At 42.2% G+C, this 19,414-nt stretch overlaps 1 protein-coding gene across 1 annotated transcript in view; it reads left to right on the top strand.

Annotated features, from left to right (window-relative positions):
* The first annotated feature begins 3,794 nt into the window (after nucleotides 1-3,794).
* mapre1b (microtubule-associated protein, RP/EB family, member 1b) overlaps nucleotides 3,795-19,414 on the top strand; it is a 32,057-nt gene continuing 16,437 nt past the window's right edge. The window contains exons 1-6 of the mRNA XM_056272872.1: nucleotides 3,795-3,939; nucleotides 6,267-6,397; nucleotides 8,901-9,046; nucleotides 17,611-17,812; nucleotides 18,599-18,708; nucleotides 19,097-19,249. Coding sequence (XP_056128847.1) covers nucleotides 6,277-6,397; nucleotides 8,901-9,046; nucleotides 17,611-17,812; nucleotides 18,599-18,708; nucleotides 19,097-19,249 — 732 coding nt within the window. The 5' untranslated portion in view covers nucleotides 3,795-3,939; nucleotides 6,267-6,276. The remainder of the gene's footprint in view (nucleotides 3,940-6,266; nucleotides 6,398-8,900; nucleotides 9,047-17,610; nucleotides 17,813-18,598; nucleotides 18,709-19,096; nucleotides 19,250-19,414) is intronic.

The raw sequence follows: 19,414 nt of genomic DNA, 5'->3' as shown, positions 1-19,414 counted from the left end.
ACTCCTCAGGCATCCTCTCACTTTCCAAGATTGTGTTAAACAATCTAGTTAAAAAACCCAATGCCATCTCTCCTAAACATCTCCATGCCTCCACAGGTATGTCATCAGGGCCAACTGCCTTTGCACTCTTCATCCTCTTCATAGCTGCCCTCACTTCCTCCTTGCTAATCCACCGCACTCCCTGATTCATTATCCCCACATCATCCAACCCTCTCGCTCTCTCATTTTCTTCATTCATCAGTTCCTCAAAGTACTCCTTCCACCTTTTCAACACTCTCTCCTCACTTGTCAGAACATTTCCATCTCTATCCTTGATCACCCTTACCTGCTGCACATCCCTCCCAGCTCGGTCCCTCTGGCTACCCAATCGGTACAAGTCCTTTTCTCCTTCTTTAGTGTCTAACCTGTCATACTACTCACCATACGCCTTTTCCTTTGCTTTTACCACCTCTCTCTTCGCTTTACGTTGCTTCTCCTTGTACTCCTGTCTTTCTCCCATCTCTTTGACTATTCCAGTTCTTCTTTGCCAACCTCCCCCGCTGTATACTTTGCTGTACCTCCTCATTCCTCCACCTAATCCCCTTGTCTTCCTCCCTCTGTCCTGATGACACACCAAGTACCTTCCTAGCTGTCTCCCTCACTATTTCGGCAGTGCTTGCCCAGCCATCCGACAACTCTTCACTACCACCCAGTGCCTGTCTTAACTCCTTCCTGAACGTCACACAACAGTCTTCATTCTTCAACTTCCACCATTTGATCCTTGACTCTGCCTTCACTCTCTTCCTCTCCTTGGTCTCCAAAGTCATTCTATAGACCACCATCTGATGCTCCCTAACTACATTCTGCCTAACTACGTTCACCACTTTGCAGTCTCCAATTCCTTTCAGATTGTGCCTCCTGCATAAGATATAGTCCACCTGTGTGCACTTTCCTCCACTCTTATATGTCACCCTGTGTTTCTCCCTCTTCTTGAGATATGTATTCACCACAGCCATTTCCATCCTTTTCGCAAAATCCACTACCATCTGTCCTTCCACATTTCTCTTCTTGGCATCATATCTACCCATCACCTCTTCATCATCTCTTTTCCCTTCACCAACATGCCCATTGAAGTCCGTTCCAATCACCACTCTCTCCTCCTTGGGTACCCTCTCCAGCACTTCATCCAACTCACTCCAGAATTCTTCTTTCTCTTCCATCTCACACCCAACTTGCGGGGCATATGTGCTAATAACATTCATCATCACACCTTCCATTTCCAGCTTCATAGTCATCATTCTATCCAACACTCTCTTCACCTCCAGCACACTCTTGACATACTCTTCCTTCAGAATTACCCCTTCCCCATATCTCCTCCCATTCGCACCATGGTAGAAGAGTTTGAACCCACCTCCAATGCACCTGACCTTACTCCCCTTTCACCTGGTGTCTTGCACACAGTATACCTAACTTTCCTCTTTTCATCATATCAACCAGCTCTTTCCCTTTATCAGTTATAGTGCCAACATTCAAAGTTCTGACTCTCACCTCCACATGCCTACCCTTCTTCCTCTCCCACTGCCTCTGGACATGCCTTCCCCCCCTCTCCTTCTCCTTCGCTCAACAGTAGCATAGTTTCTACCAGCACCTTGCTGGCCAACAGTACTGGTGGCGGTCATTGGTAACCCAGGCCCCGACCGATCTGGTATGGAAATCTGATTTATGATCCGCATATTTGATTTGGCAAATATTTTACAATGGATACCCTTCCTGGTGCAACCCTCCCCATTTATCTGGGCTTGGGACCGGCACTAAGAATGCACTGGCTTGTGCATCCTAAGTGGCTGAGTTATAACGACTGAAACCAATGACCAGTTTTATATGCAAATATGGGTGTGACCATTAACTGGAGTTACAATGGCCATGTGTACTATTCACAGAGGATTTGGGAACGTTTGCAATCGCAGCAATGATGAAAGATGGCGACAGATGTATTCTTACCCCCCCCTCCCCCTGGTTCAGGGATGGTTGTTCCCTCTTAACATAGATGGCCTCTTTGACTCCCCATTTAAATCAGCATTCTGCAGTCTAAACTGCAGTCAGTTTAGAGTGAAGAGGTCACTTAGATGAGTGACGAAACATATCTGTCAATAAACATTGTATCCAGATGAACTGATTCAACCTTCTTTGATTAGATGAGTGATAAAACGTATGTCAATAAATGTTGTATCCAGATGAACTGGTTCAACCTTTGATTTTCTTACCTGGATTTTTGAACATGCATAAAGACATGTTATTGAAGGTTTCTTTTATGTGTACTACATAGCCAGTGGGTACTGAAGGGTGGACATTGCCATTGTGTAACAGGACAGCTTTCGGGCTTAATCTTGACGAATCTCTAAAAATACGCCATTGTTGTGGGTCATGCACACAACCCAAAGCCATGAACAAACCATCAATGTCAGTGCAGAAACAGAGGTTGTCAATCTGCATAAAGAAGTTTGTCAAATGTTCTTGACGGTTCTGAAAGGTAGACATTTTTGTATGTGGTGACGGCAAACCCCATCCTTGCAGTCTTGAACCAAGTAGTTCTGCTTTAGCTTTTGACACATCTAAGTCCTTTACCAGGTCATTTACATCTGGCTGTTATCAGATGAGGATCACCAGGCATAAAGGATTCAGCACCTGGATCAGTGTCATTTTCCACATCTGGTTCATGCGTTGTGGCATCTTCATCTGCCTCATCTAAGCTCCATGTCTCTGGTGGCTTTGGTACTTGCAAACTGTTATCATGTGGCACTGGTCTCATGGCTGAAGGCAGATTGGAGAATTCAACAGATTTATTATTTTTAGTGGAGAAGCCAGATACATTGGACAGACAGAAGTCAAAGTCCATCACGTGATCATTCTGTTCTCGCCATATCATTGGGACTGCAAATGGCATTGACTTCCGAGTCTGAGCCAAGCTCTCAAGTTGACTGCACATGTTGCACAACAAAAGTGAGGAGCCCGTTTCTCTTGGCCACCAACTTTACATCCGAAGTAGAGCTCATAGGCTTTCTTAATAAATGCAGTCATGGTGCGTCTTTGAGCCTTAAGCGTGTACTCGCCACAGATGTAACAGAATGTATGGCAGCTGTTGCATCATTGACGAGATATTTCTGCTGTATTAAATCTTCCGGAAGACAATAAATCCTGTTGTTAAGTATACTCATTATGCTATTTCATGAAGAACATGTGCATCAACATACTACATCCAAATAGCATAAATGTGAGCAGCTTTTATAGCCTGTCTGCAAGCAACTAACCTGACTAAGCATGCCCAGGCACGGCTAAGACAACATTTGCATAGCACCTACACTGAGTGCACGCCCAGGCATGCTTGGACTGACCAAAACAGCTTGTTTTGTGGGCAATATACTAGTAGAGTTAAAATATGACGGTAAATCATAAAATGGGTTATATCTACAAAACGGTATGTGATAGGAAATGTTTAAGGTGGTTTTCGTGATCAGCAGCCCAAAATCCACCCAAAAAAGTGTTAAGGAAGCAAGCGTTGTCCAGCGTAGTACTGTGACGTTTTTACATTTCAATAGGTGGCGGTAATGCGACATTTCTGATTCAACCGCCAATAAAAACCAAGAGAAGAAGATCTATCACCCATGCCAACCGCCAATAAAAACCAAGAAGAGGGATAAGAAGAAGAAGAAGAAGGTGCCCTATCATCCTCCGTTCTCGCGTTTAGGCGTGACCGATCGGTTTACGTATGACGCCATCCTCTATGACAAGGAACCGTTCCTTGCGTTGCCGGCAGAGCGAATTGAGTAGCTGCCGAGGAAAGAAAGAAAGGCTGTGTTCGCAATAATCTGTCGTTTGAGACTTGGTCTGTTAATGAAATAGAGTTACAGACGAGATAATAAATTATTGATTCCAAGAGCTGTGAAAACCAGTTGACTCCAGGTACGTTTAGCAGCTCACCCTGTAACATTTATTTGCCGGCATGGGAAACTGCGGCTAACCCAGGTAGCTTCGGTAGCTCGTCGGCTAGTGCTTTACTAGCTCAGATTAGATTGTAGCTAGCGAAAGGGCGCAGGACGTAGAAAGGATGCCTAGGTTTATAATGTCCGAGTGAGTATTTGGGTGGGGTTCACGGTTGTTTTTTTAAGTGCTTGGGTTATTCAGTGTGGAAGTGGACGAAATCAAGTGCGCCCTCACCCGAACGGTCTTGTTTTTTCTCCCGACAAGCGAGTGAACGTTCTTGCTCCTCGTTAGCTGAGAGCTCGATATGTTAGGGCGGGGAAAAAGACTTGCCTGGATACGCTAGCTAACAGTAGCCATTTAATGATATTCAACCGGTGACAACGATGCGCTCATTGTTAAGTGTCTCGGTAGCCGAAACGAGTCTATTAACTGTTAAGCCAAGCAAATGTCAGACAGTGAACGGGCTAGTGAAAAAAGCCGTTAAACGGGACTATAGGAGTAGTTAACCCAGCTAATGAGATAGTTGAGTGTCTCCCGTGTAGAGAATAATCTTAACGCTAGTTCGCAAGTTCACAGGAGGAGGCCTGTGGCATTTGCTGCCTGTCAAGTGTGCTAGCAGCAAAGTTGGTCACTCCCATTCTTTCTCCACGACATAATTGACATTTATGAGCTGATTTGAATCCCATCTAACATATTGGGCACAGCCGGCGGAGGCCAAACCGTGAAGCAGGCGTGGACACAAGATTCGCGATACAGATGAAAACCCGACAGTCGGGGAAAAGTTTGTTTAAAATAAACGCCAAACCACGAGCCGCCATTAAAACATCCACATACGCATTCGCATCATAACCGGCACATGCGACTCGAGCTGTTGTAACATTTCCGAGCGTTTCATTATCCCACATTTCTTTTGTTTCTTTGTCACCCAGAGAGCGATTTGGCAGCAAACTCGAGAGGAGTTTTATGAAATCCAATAAATGAGTCTCGACATGACAGAAATAACTCTTATTCCTATGAAGTCTCAAGCTGTGATTTACAGCTGTTGAGGAAATAGCCGGCCTAGTCAGGCTAGGTTAGGAGGTTGAGATGAGCAAAAGCACCGGCTCTGCATGGGTAAAACATATCCCCCTGTAACTGTAGACTTCACCTAGCGTATCATAGGGAGTCTATCATTACATTCATTACATGTAGTTATGACATCCATGTAAGTGTCTAAAGCCTTAGTCACTGTATAGAATCTACGGTTTTTGCAGGATATATAATATTCAAACTTAGTTACTTGAACAGCTAGATGCTGGTTTGAGATCGTTAGATGACCATCATAGTCAAGTAAGATGATTGGTAAGTTCTTCACTCATGAAATATTGTCAGGCCATCATATTTGGGTGTCTACAATCGACTGTCTGATGTATAGTTGCATATTGAAGGAGCGCGAAGATTTTTCTCGTCAAAAAGATAGACCAGATCACTTTTCAAAGTCTACGCTGATGGGAATGGGCTGGTACTTTCCCAGCCAATATTATGACATTTTAGAGCTGATTTCAATATATGGTGTGATTTATTTTTTTTTAACTTCTCAATATTAATACCCTTAAGATTCGACATGAGTTTTTTTTAAGGCTCCGTACCCTCTTCTCTACTGAAAGATGTGGAAACTACAATAATTCAAAGGAAATTAGTAACAATGCATTTATTTTACACCCCATATTTTAAAATACTGAGGTCTTGGAAGAGTTTTGCTTCATAAAGAACATCATTTGCACCTTAAAAACTGCAGCTCCACCACCTGCCTGTTGTATATGTGGCAGTTGTATGTTGAAAGATGGACTCAGTAATATTGGGTAGCTTTTAAAAGGGTACTTTGTTTGATAATGACCTAACACCAGCCACTATGCTGGTTGTGCTTGGTAAGATTGTCTTCTCTAAGGTAAAGATCCATCATTTTGTGTTTCCTCTCCATTACAAAGGTTTGTGGTAAAATGGTTTTAGTGGTCAGTGGGTTTTGGAATCCTTCACAAAGCATTTTAAATGGAAAAATGCCCATCCATCCGTGAATAATTTCCTCATCCTATTCTTTGTGCGATTCACCTTCTGTCGCTAGTGTGCCAAGAATTTCAATTTACCATTGCGAATTCGCAATTAAACAACATGCAGACTATTGCAGGAGAGTTGGGAGAGCAAGGTCGTATTGGATTAAAATCTGCCGTAACCTGAGCATATGGGTTACACAGCTGGAGCCCCCCCCTTTTTTTTTTTAAATTTAAAAGACTGATAACCAATAATACTCCACCCCCATGTATTTACAGTTGACCGAAGATGGCTGTGAACGTGTACTCCACCTCAGTGACCAGTGAGAACTTAAGTCGTCATGACATGCTGGCCTGGATCAACGAATCTCTACAGATCAACCTCACAAAGATAGAACTTTTGTGTTCAGGTAAGAGGTGTTTCTTTCTCTCTATCCCTTGGTCTTAAATATACTACTACTGGAACTTGTGTGTGTGTGTGTGTGTGTGGGTGGGTGGGTGGATGGGTGGGTGGGTGTGTGGCCAAGTGCCATCGTAGTTCTACGGAGTTGTCTTTTCTCCTGTAAGGGAGCTTCAGGGTTTGTTTGGGGTTAGTGGCAGGGCTATGATAAGACTAAGGAAAGTCTGTAAACTAGTGGAATATTTGACATTAGCAGTGCGAATGTGTGTGAAATTCGACATACATAAGTATAACCAATCTGTCACTGAGTCTTATGTAGAAAGGATAAGATAGAGACACTACAGAGTAGCTTTAATTGAGATAAACCAAGATTCCTAAGAATAACTCCAAACACTCGTTACTTAAGACTGAATAGTTCTGGTGCTTTGTCACTGCACTGGCAGAGAAAATGTAAAATTTGATTATCAGTTCAGGATAGTCCTAAGCCCAGGTCCAGTGTCTACAGTAAAACACAATGTTCACAATAATAGACCTCAAACAGTGTCAATACATTAATTCAATCAGGATGCAAAAGACTACATTCAGAGATTTTCTTTGAGTTATTAACTTTCTCAAACATGTAGTTTTGTGGTTCTTTAAAAAAAACAAAAAACATGATCTTTGCTTATCCCTATTTGGCTATGTAGATCCAGTAGAGATTACATCAGACATGTGGGGTTGGGAGGGGGGGGTGCAAATTGCATTGTCATGATGCAGCAGGCTAGCCCATGCTACCAGCCCAGATATTTGGCTTATGTCTGGAAACAAATGAAATGAGATCACATTTCACCTGATTCTATATAGAATTCAAAGGTCTCAATGCCCAAGTGATGTAATGGTAGCTTAGCGTTGGCTAGCCTTTTGAATGACTTTGTAAAGGTTGGCTTCACAGGCCTTTTTTAAAAAAAAATTTTTTTTATGGTAAGGTCAGAAAAAAATTTCTTTATACCCACCTGGGTAATTGGTGCTGTGCAGCAACAAGTAGACTCAAAACGGTACAAAAACATTGTAACACCAGTTATGTACAAGCAGTACATAGTGTAGTATGGGTAGAATACCCTTCTCAAGATACCCATAGACTAGAACTAGATTAAAGTTTTAAATGAGAGTGTCAGTGGAAAAAATAAAATCTAGGACTTAGCTTGAGAAAATCTGTTTCTTTGAAATCACACATACTGTGAAAGAGGAAATGGGGCTCTATTTCCTTCACCCAAATGTTACTTACTAGGTATATTTTCACAGAGACACTGTATGTTGATTAATTGCAATCAGTGACCATGATTTAAAAATCTTATAATTTTCTCCTCATTTTACACCAAGCAGTTTGAGAGCACAGCATGTTAAGTCAAGGTCTGTATAGTTAAGTTTGGCGTTTCCAAACAAAAGGCCAAACAGTCGATGCGTGGACAGCTGCTTTAATCCCTCATGGACAGACTTATCAATCAACCGCAGACTCGTGGCAACAGCTGAAAAAAGTGACATACCCTCCATAAAATGATGGACTGCAAGGAATGAAACCTTTTTTTTTTTTCCACGGTGCACGTACAACTACTGCCGTGGGCTATGCATGGCAAATTGTGGTCACTCACTCATGGATGACCTGAGAGGGACGTTTAGTAAGGACTAACCTGCTACGACGCACGCAAAGCTGCAACTGCCACCGTAGGCTGCGTGTGGCAAATTGTGGTCACTCACTCACTCATCGATGACCTGAGAGCGATGTCTGCTGTTGCCCCCTTTCTCATTAAAAACTGCCTTGTGGCACCTACATGTGCAGTACAGGTGCACTGTGGGTCTGGACAGATTTGTGCTCGTTTCCCCCAAAGGTTGAGGAAGTCTATGGTATCCTAAGTAATCCTTTTAAGGATTTGGCCTCTTGATATTAAATATTTAAAAGGATAAATATACATTTTTATAAATGACCTAATTTGTATTCAAGAAGTTGTTGTTTTGTTCTGATAAAGGTTCCTGGATATTGAGCCAAGAAGATACGGAGTAGTGAATGTGGATTTCAGTTGTTGACAAAAAAAAAGATTCTCGCATGTATTTAGGTCTTTCCACAAAGAATTTGGACAAATAGGGATTTGATTAATACATATATGCAATGCTGGCCCTCTCTAATACTTTAATGCTTCTTAAGTTCTCTTGAGCAAGGCATTCAATGTCCAACTGCTGTGTACTTGCCAGCAGTAGAGGACTATGGCTGTAGCTGTATCAAATATGCAAACTGAAGTTTATATAAGATCCAAGGTGCCTGGTCAGCCGAGCCTGGTAAATTGCAGGTTAGAATGCATCTGCATGTTGTTCATACTGATATAAAGATGGGTGCCATTACGTCTTTTTCAGCCTGTTCTTTTTTTACAGGATTGAGGCCCCCCCCCCCCTTGTTATAGTTTAACAATTTTTTTCCCTATAACTATATTTCTTTTTTTTCTTCTTTTTTTTTAATCACACATTGTTTATTTTCCATACAGGTGCTGCTTATTGCCAGTTCATGGACATGCTGTTTCCAAACTCTGTGCCTCTGAAGAAAGTCAAATTCGGTGCCAAGCTGGAGCATGAATTCATTCACAACTTCAAGCTCCTGCAGGCTGCGTTCAAAAAGATGGGAGTCGACAAGGTGAGCAGCCAAAATGCAAATACACCGGTCTCATGCAGATGAAAAGTAATTAGGGGAGAGCTGTGACAAAAGTAACACTTTTCAGATAAACGTCATTTTAAAAGATAACGTTACAGACAGAAACGAATTTTCATTGTGATCAACAGCTCGCGTGTGTTCTCTCAATACCAGGTGCTATTTTATACAAGTTTGAATGGCTTCGGCAAATATAATTTGAACAGAAGTTGCACATTGTTACTTTCAACCCTGTCAGTTGGGACGAAAGTAACACCCGGGTGGGTCAAAGGTAACACAGTGGTATAAACTTGAATTGTTTACATTATTCTTTTAAAATGTTGGACAATGTCTTTGTTAATATGTCATTGCAAACATATGTCCTTTATCTTAATAAAAAATTGTTCAATTTCATTTTTAGAACATAGGGCCTAACACTCGATGATGCGTTAAAAATGTTAGCAGTATTTTCTGTATTACAGAAAAAAAAATTATTCATTGTCACAGTTGTGACATACATGTTTTAATAAATACTGTAACACACATGCAATGTGACCGTGTTAGTGGCGAGGCGAAAGAAACGCTCGGTGTTACGTTCGTCCAGACAATGACTCCTGACAGTTAAGCCTGACTTGCTTCTATACTGAAAAACTATTGCATGGCAAACAACTTCAGGATATATTAAAGTACTGAATCTGTCAAATGATCATGACTATGACACATGAAATAATAAGCACAACTTGTCATTCAAAAATGTACAGCTTGAGTGATTTAACTTAACATAATTGAAAACAGCTTTTTGGGTATAACTCCGCGAGAGTATGACATAGCCATGTGATTTTTCGCTGTTCTGGTAGGTGTAGCATGCTGTATGTGCTGACGCAATTAGGCATATCAGACTTATATGGGCTTGGAGAAAATCAATGTTACTATTGACCCGGTTCTCCCGTATGACTTTCCCTTCTGCTGACATGCTCAGTTGAAAACAAAACTATTTCTCTGTGCTGCATATCATCACGCCAGACATTTTAGAAAGCGATTCAGACCGCCAACTGAACTTTGTATGTTCCTTGCACAGTTCAAAGACATGCATGGCAGGGGAGTTGGAGATTCAATTGCCCACTAGAATGAATGGCATTTTGATAAGATGTACTTTGTTAATACATTTAACACATCTCAACACACGCACTGGAGGCAGTGGGCAGCCGCCGTGCAGCCTCCAGGGACCAACTCCCAATTCTTCTTGCCATGCCCTGGTCAGGGGCACAGACAGGAGTGTTAACCCAACATACATGTCTTTTGATGGTGGGAGGAAACTGGAGCACCTGGAGAAAACCCATGCAGACATGGGGAGAACATGCAAACTCCACACAGAGGACCTGGGACAGCTCAGGGTTTGAACCCAGGACCTTCTTGCTGTGAGGCAACAGTGCTAACTACTGGGCCACTGTGCTAAGTGATGGTGTGTGGTCTGTGATAGACTGGCTACCTGTGCAGAGCCTCTCCCTACCTCCCACTCAATGCCTTCTGGGAAGGGCTCCAGCAACCCTGAAGCTGATTAGGCAAAGAGAATTAATAAATGAAAGACCTTCAAATGATTGCTGGTTACCTGACAAAGAGGTTGCTGGAGTAGGTTAATGTACTATCAATAACCAGGCTAGTAGTTGGTCTAGTAGATTCTTTTGTTGAGTCAGCTTTATTTGTGATTGTCTGTTGATGCTGACACAAACTGGCCCTGTTTGACAATACTTGAACCTGTCCAATGTAATTAGGGCACCAGAAATGAATTTAAGAGCAAGGTCAGCTAACTTAGTTAAAATGCTCATCCTGCCATTAAATAATGTTGCAGCATTTTCCTTTTTGCCATTTTCTAGGTTGCATGAACTTTGAGGAGCAAGTGCTGGTAGAATATTGTCAGTGTGAGGCTCTGTAAACAAAGGTTCTTCATAGTCCTCCATATCCTCCGAATAATGAAACAGTTGTGTTAAGAGAGCATTTTGAAGCCATAAATTGGTCAGTTTTGTCAGTATTAATCTGTTCTGACCAACTACATCTTTTTCCACGATGGTTTTCTCTCCCTAAAACTAATTTTATCTTCATTGATTTGGTCCAAGTAGTCAGTTCTCATCAGTCTGTCCAGTATTTTCAATCTCGCCTCCCTCAAAATTGCTCTTGTTCTCTTGGTGTGTTCTTGGAGCTGACACTTACTTTAATTTTACTATCCCTCAGCAACCTCTGCTGATATTTGAGTCATTTTAAGGTTCAGGAAAGGTGAAATGGTAGACGTAGCCCCTTTAAGTGTAACACTTTACACAAGATTCACTATGGCATCACACAAGAGCCAAGGACCCAGCGAACGTATTTTAGGTAGAACTTTGGTGGCATTGTTTCTCTTACTAGAAACAAATACTGCTGCACCAGATTTTAGAGGTGGCTCTTTATTTGGCGTAGTTTTAATGTATATTTAATATCATGCATAAAATTCACTCTTTAGAAAGAATTAGTCATGCTATGAACTTTTAACTTTGTATGCGTATTCAGACATTGGCGTACTGTAACCTCAGGCATTATCCTTTTTATTTTGGACATCACTGAGATCCTATATGGAATTGAGAATCACGGAGAGGGTGGACTGAATAAATGCACGGGAAAGTTACAGGTTCATAGACACATGCCTCTTGAGTCAGTTTATTGTCCAGTTTATTGGTCTACAATACAGTTCATGCACAAACATCTTTTAAGATAAGTAGATGAAGAAAGTTGAATGGTTGAAGCGAGACACAATGGTAATAGATGCAAAGATGGGCTCGTGCCACCACAGGATCAGGCGATGTACTGTTAAATGCAATAAAGCCAACCAGGAAAACCAGATACAGTGCCTTGCGAAAGTATTCCACCCTCTTGACAGTCATCACTAATTTCTGGATTATAAAAGATACTCACACATCTGTCCCTGAACAAATTATTTTTGTAAACCCATAAGCTCTAACAGCATGTTCCCAAAGCCAAAATAAGTTATGTTTCGCTGACTTTTTATTAATAAATTAAAAACTAAAATATCATGCTTACGTAAGTATTAAATACCTAGTGCTCTGAAAGCTCCCAAGTTTACACCGATGACAAATTATTCCTAAAACAAACTCGGGTAAACACAATTGGACATAATTAGTGTGCGCCTGTAAGATGTTAAAGTAACGGTCTCGTTTATGGGTATAAAAAGCACTCTGTATAAAGTTCATTAGCCGGGCGTGAACTCCATCAGAAAATGAAGACAAAGGAGCATAATACTGATGTAAGAGACAAAGTAATTAAAATGCAGAAGGCGGGAAAGAGATACAAAATAATATCCAAATGTTTGGATGTCCCACGGAACACTGATGGATCCATTGTCAGAAAGTGGAAGCTGTATCACACCACCCAGACGCTTTGTGGGACAGGCCGGCCCTCAAAGCTAACTGTCCAAGCAAGACGTGGGCTGGTGAGAAAAGCCACAGATGATCCTGCAATCACTTTGAAGGAGCTCCAGAGGTCAGTGGCTGAAACTGGAGTAAATGTGCATGAGTCAACCATATGGTTCTCCATAAATCTGGCCTGTATGGGAGGGTGGCAAGAAGGAAGCCATTGCTCAAAACTATGCATATAAAAGCATGCTTGAAGTTTGCTACCAAGCATGAGAGAGACCCAGTTAGGATGTGAGTAAAGGTTTTGTGGTCAGATGAGACGAAAGTCGAGCTTTTTGGCCAAAACACAGTGTTATTTGTGGCGCAAACCTAACACTGCTCATGCCCTAAGAAACACCTTCCCTACAGTGAAGCATGACAGCAGTGGCATAATGCTATGGGGTTGCTTTTCATCTGCAGGCACTGGGAACCTTTTTCAAATTGAGGGAAGAATGGATGGAATTAAATACAGGGAAATATTGGAAGAAAACCTTTTGCAGTCTGCCATAAAACTGAAGCTTGGGAGAAGGTTCACCCTCCAGCAGGACAGTGATCCTAAGCACAAGGCTAAAGCAACAATGGCATGGTTCAGCAACCAAAAGGTGAACGTTTTGAAGTGGCCAAGTCAAAGTCTGGACCTCAACCTCATTGAAGATCTGTGGCACAGACTGAAAATCTCAGTCCATAGGCGCTACCCCACCAACCTGCAAGACCTGTACAAATTCTGCCAAGAAGAATGGGCAAAAATTACTCCAGAAGAATGTGCAAAGCTTGTACATACTTACCCCAAGAGAATCATGGCTGTTATTGCAGCAAAAGGGTACTCTACAAAGTACTGATATTTGGGTGTTAAACATTTACGTAAGCACTATATTTTAGCTTTTAATTTATTAATAAAAAGTCAATGAAACATAACTTATTTTGGCTTTGGAAACATGTTGTTAGAGCTTATGGGTTCACAAAAATAATGTTTTTCAGGAACAGATGTGTGAGTATCCTTTATCATCTAGAAATTAATGATGACTGTCAAGGGGGTTGAAGCAAGGCACTGTAGTCCACACAGAAGTACCCCCCCCCCTCTTTCTCCCCAATTGTGTCTGGCCAATTACCCTACTCTTCCAAGCTGTCCTGGTTGCTGCTCCACCCCCTCTGCCTATCTGGGGAGGACTGCAGACTACCACATGCCTCCTCCAATACATGAGGCGTTGCTAGCCGCTTCTTTTCACCTGACAGTGAGGAGTTTCCCCAGGGGGACGTAGCATGTGAGGGGATCACACTATTCCCCCCAGTTCCCCCTCCCCCCGCGAACAGGTGCCTCCACTGACCAGAGGAGGCATTAGTGCAGTGACCAGGACACATACCCACATCCGTCTTCCCACCCGCAGACACAGCCAATTGTGTCTGTAGGGACGCCCGACCAAGCAGGCGGTAACATGGGGATTTGATTCGATGATCCCTGTGTTAGTAGGCAATGGAATAGACTGCCACACTACCCAGATACCCCCAGTACCTTGAGGGGTAAATGGACTGATGGCACACACTTGGGTGTTTATGACTGGCGGGTGGGGGGGTGTACCTGGTGTGTGTGTGTGTGTGTGTGCGTGCGTGCGCTCATCTTTGTATGTATGTGCAAGTAAGGTATTAATGATTTATCTTTACAGCACCTTTTTAAAAGGTCCTGTTAAATGGCATGTTGTGCACTGTGAACTTCAACAATCTGATGTGTATCCAAATGAAACGGGACTATGGTGAAGGCGGGCTGTTTAGTTTGACAACCAGTAATGGGTGATTTTTAGAAGAATGTGGACATCAGTGTGCTATAGGCCAGTTTTAATTTAGTCATCTCCCATGCCCCATTCATTGGAGTTTTGTGTGTGTGTGTGTATACCCCCAACTGTAGGGCGATGTAACAAAAAAAATTATTGTATTTTTCAGAAAGAGAAAAAACATTAATCCTTGATTAATCCATGATTTTATATATATATATATATATATATATATATATATATATATATATATTAGAACGTAGTGTTAAATGGGTGTAATTAGGTGCAGTTAAACAAGGTAACTATTGAAAATGTATGGTTCATTTCATGGGACCTTAATGCAAGGTGTTTCATTGGGAAATACTGAGATTATAAATAGAAAAACCTGGAACAGTCAATATAGAACCATCTCAAAGACTAATGGTTTTATAATTAAGGGAAAACAGGAAAACAAACTTTTTAAACAGACCCGAAAGTGGCACCAGGCACTGTGCTTAGCAAGTGAATACAGATTGGTCTTGGGACTTCTTTTTTTTTTATGGCTGCTGATTCAGATTGTCTAACAGGGGGGACATTTCTATATTTTAGGGGCAGTGGCAGCAAACACTAGATCCTCCTTTTGATTTCAGCCTTTCCCGTGGATTGAGTAAAAACTATTGATTTGATGACCTAAGGATTTTCAGTGTGTATGTGTGTTTGTGTATTTCTGTTTGCATGTCAGTGAATGTCTTTGTCTGTCCCTGTGTGTATTCTTGCCTGTGTGTCTGTGCTCATGATGTCAGCTTCCTCTATTGTGGACTAATCGGGTTTACGGGAGTGCTAGCCAGCATGGCCAGCCCTTCCCCCATCACTTTTTTTTCCTTCTTCCTGTTTCCTCTCCCCTCTTCTCCTTTTATCTCTCATCCTTGTCTTTCACTCTTGCTTTTCGTGTGTGTGTGTGTGTGTGTGTGTGTGTGTGTGTGTGTGTGTGTGTGTGTGTGTGTGTGTGTGTGTGTGTGTGTTTGGCTGGTCTAGTATTTATATCGCTGTGCCAGGAGCAAGGGCAGGCTGGCATGTTAGCTGGCATCTGATACAGGCCCGTCTCTGTTATCTGGTAGCTGGGCTCAGTAACTCATTAGCAGCAGTGTCACTCCAGTGAGGGAAGTGTGAATGTGTCTCTGTTGACCAGAGTAGGAAAAGCACCGTTAAATATGAATGTAACCGATGTGTATAAAACATTTTTTTGACCCCTCCCCCCTTTTCTCCTCAATTGTACTTGGCCAATTACCCTATTTTCCGAGCCGTCCTTTCACTGCTCCACCCCCTCTGCCAATCAGGGGAGGGCTGCAGACTGTCACATGCCTCCACCGATACATGTGGCGTTGCCAGCCGCTTCTTTTCACCTGACAGTGAGGCGTTTCGCCAGAGGGACGTAGCACGTGGGAGGATCACGCCATTACCCCCAGTTCCCTCTCCTCTGAACAGGTGCCCTGATTGACCAGAGAAGGCGCTAGTACAGCAACCAGGACACATACCCTGGCTTCCCACCTGCAGACACGGCCAATTGTGTCTGTAGGGGACACGGGGATTCGAACCAGGATCCCCGTGTTGGTAGTCAACAAAATACACCGCTACGCTACCCGGACACCCACCGATGTGTATAATTTTTAATCCAGCAGAGACATTTTCACATCTTCAGGTAAAATAATGATTAATGTTCCTTTTTCCTTTATTGACAATATTTTGAGAGGGAATATTTTGAAACAAAAATGACAATTGGGTGGGTGAAAATTTTTTCCCTCTTTAAATCTTGTTAAATATCTTTGATTCGGGGCATCCGGGTGGCATGGCGGTTTAGTCCGTTGCCTACAAACACGGAGATTGGCAGTTTGAAACCCCGTGTTACGTCCAGCTTGGTTGGGTGGCCCCACTGACACAATTCGCTGTGTCTGCAGGTGGGAAGCCAGATGTGGGTATATGTCCTGGTCGCTGTACTAGCGCCTCCTCTGGCTGGTCGGGGCGCCTGTTCGGGGGGAGGGGGAACCGGGGGGAATAGCATAATCCTCCCACGTGCTACGTCCTCCTGGCGAAACTCCTTGCTGTCAGGTGAATAGAAGTGGCTGGCAACTCCACATGTATCGGCACGGTGGCCCAGTGGTTAGCACTGTCGCCTCACAGCAAGAAGGTCCTTGATTCGAACCCCAGGGTTGTCCAACCTTGGGGGTGTAATCTCAGGTCGTCCTCTGTGTGGAATTTACATGTTCTGCCCGTGTCAGCGGTGGGTTTTCTCCAGGTGGTCCGGTTTCCCCCCACCATCTGAAAGACATGCATGTTAGGATTAATAGGCTGTGCCCCTGACCGAAGCATGGCAAGACAAACGGGAGTTGGTCTCTGGCACTGCACGGTGGCTGTCCACTGCTCCTAGCTACACAGCTAGGATGGGTTAAATGCAGAGCAGAATTTCCCCATGGGGATTAATTATAGTATATCAAAATAATACAAAATTGGGGAGTAAAGGGGGGGGGGATATACATCTTTGATTCATTCTCACTGTTGATTGAGAGCCCTTTGTTCTGTGAAGGAACATTATGTATGACGATCACTCACCAACTGGTACGAGGGCAGAGGCCTGCCTATATAAACTGAATTTCTGAACAATTATAGTGCGGGAATGTATCTAAAAGTCATCGGTAGGTCGTCGTCGATTCACTGACTATATTTATGTCTGCACAATAATTGATTTAAGGCCCTTATTTTAAATATTTGGTATAAGCTGTTGACATGAGAGGTGTTTAAAAAAAAACTTTCATATTCGGTTTACATGCCTCAGATCATAGTCTGATGATGATAATATTATGATGATAATATTAAACCTGTGAGTTTCCCTCTTGTTTTCAAAAACCACAGTCAGGATTAATGTGGGACTGGTATGAATTTTGGTCAGCATATCAAGCATGAAGATGGTTTTGGACTCACTCCAAAAGTGAATTCTTTTTGTTTCATTCAGCTTTCTATTTAAATGATAACTTCGCCAGATGACTGCCATCTAGCTGTTGTCACTTGTCAGAATGCAGCAATTGTTGGATGGTGTTATAGAATCTCTAATTGAAAAAAATAATGCTGTTGACATACATAAAATATTCTTACTCTGATTCAGGCCATCTTCAGTCTATGGTGATCAAAAAATAACTTTAGCTAGTCATAATTTGATAATATAACATTGATTTGCATGTAATCCTAGTCACTGAAAAGTTTTTATACAAATTTAAACAAAATGAGCAGCAGTTCCCTGACAAATACACTGAGTCAAAACATTATGACCACCTGTCTATAATAATCACTGCTAAACCATATGGGTCTAAATCATCTCTGCTTCCCCTTCCAGATAATCCCTGTGGACAAGCTAGTGAAGGGGAAGTTCCAAGACAACTTTGAGTTCGTTCAATGGTTCAAGAAGTTCTTTGATGCCAACTACGATGGGAAGGAATATGACCCTGTGGAGGCACGACAGGGCCAGGATGCCATGCCCACACCCAACCCCACAATGTCTGCCCTAAACAAGCCCCCCAAGAGGTTCCTCAACCAAGGTCAGATCTTTGGGCAGGTTTTGAGCGACAGAGCTAGTGTCTCAAGAGTGAGATGGCAAATGTTATGGGAGGTTTAAGAGGATGCCACAAGACATGTGCTGATAAATTTTGGCTGTTGTTATGGTCATTTGATCACTTCGGCAGGGAACTAGCTATTATTTGGTTTAGCTTATTCCTTTTCAAGTCATTCAAATGACTAATAGTTCCAGAGTTCAGTAAATATTTGAGTGTACCAGCCACAGAAAGCCAGCAGATATAAATGTTAAGTGTCCTACCCTGATTAAAAAAAATCTTTGTTCTTTATTCTTGAAGTCAAAATCTATCTAGATTGGGCCCTCTTACTGCAAGTCAACAGCTTGACTGTTTTATAGGTTCAAACGATTATGATTTTGATATTGTAACTGCATCTGTAACTTTTTAGTGACTGTCATGTTTTTCATCAGTGTACTGTCCCGTTCAGGTGTCTAGAGTGTTCTTAAATCTTAATCAGGCTTACTGGTTTGACAAAGGTAGTCGAGTAAAATTAAGTTGAAAGAAGTCGATTTGTTGAAACTAGTGAAACACTAGCTCCCCATCAAGAAATTGTGATGCACGTTTAAAAGAAAAATGCTAACCTTGGGAAATTCCATGATGGATTTAAATGTAATTTAACTAATAAATTTTTATTACAAAATACAAAAGTAACCAAGAGCGAAACCGAAACTGTAAAACAATGAACACTGTTCCATATATAGGAATCTTTGACGATTTCTTCTCTGTTCATCTTCCCCGCCTGCTCTTCCTCAGCTCCCCAGAGGGCTGCTGTTGCCAAGGTAGCCCCCAAGATGGCGTCAGGTGGCACAAGGAGGTCAGGGACGGGAGCAGCAGATGAGGAAAGAGCAGAGCTCCTGCATGAGGTCAGTGCTCCACAGTTACTGTTTTTTCTCCCCAAAAGAACACAGGGTAAAGATGGAAAATGTCAGAGCATGTTTTGTCATTACCTGTACTAAATCTCATGTTGTATTTTTTCTCATTTACAGTTCTACAAGGGGCATGAATTATTTTTTACAAAGCATATGCAACTAGAATCAAAGTACAGCAGTTTTATATACTTTTGGATATTTGCAAGCCTTTCACGACAGCCACCCAGTAAAGTTGCTTACCATGCTTCTTTTGCATAATGACAGAATATCTATTTTTGTGGATGAATTTTTTTTCCCCCAAGCAATGTGGTGTCTTTTGTGAGTAATTTTGAGAAGCCACCCAGTGCTAAAATGTAGTTTGTTGGTCCTCATTTCCTTTCAGCTAGACATCCTAAAGTCGACTATTCAGGACATGGAGAAGGAGAGGGACTTTTATTTTGGCAAGCTGCGGAACATTGAGTTGATCTGCCAGGAGAAAGAGTGTGAGGGAGACCCCACGCTGCAGAGGATCATTGACATCCTCTACGCCACAGACGTGAGTGAACATCTGTTCTTACAGTCTCCTATTATTAAGTGATTGCTCTCAACCATGCATTATTCACACTGAGCTGTATTTGCATTGAAAATTATTTTTTTAAAGATTATTGTTTGGTATTTTACCTTTATTAGACAATGCAGTGAAGAGGTAGACAGAAAATAA

This window comes from Lampris incognitus, chromosome 2 (genome assembly GCF_029633865.1).
Source record: "Lampris incognitus isolate fLamInc1 chromosome 2, fLamInc1.hap2, whole genome shotgun sequence".
NCBI lineage: Eukaryota > Metazoa > Chordata > Actinopteri > Lampriformes > Lampridae > Lampris > Lampris incognitus.
The sequence above is the reverse complement of the archived record's forward strand: the minus strand, read 5'-3'. Positions and strand labels throughout refer to the sequence as shown.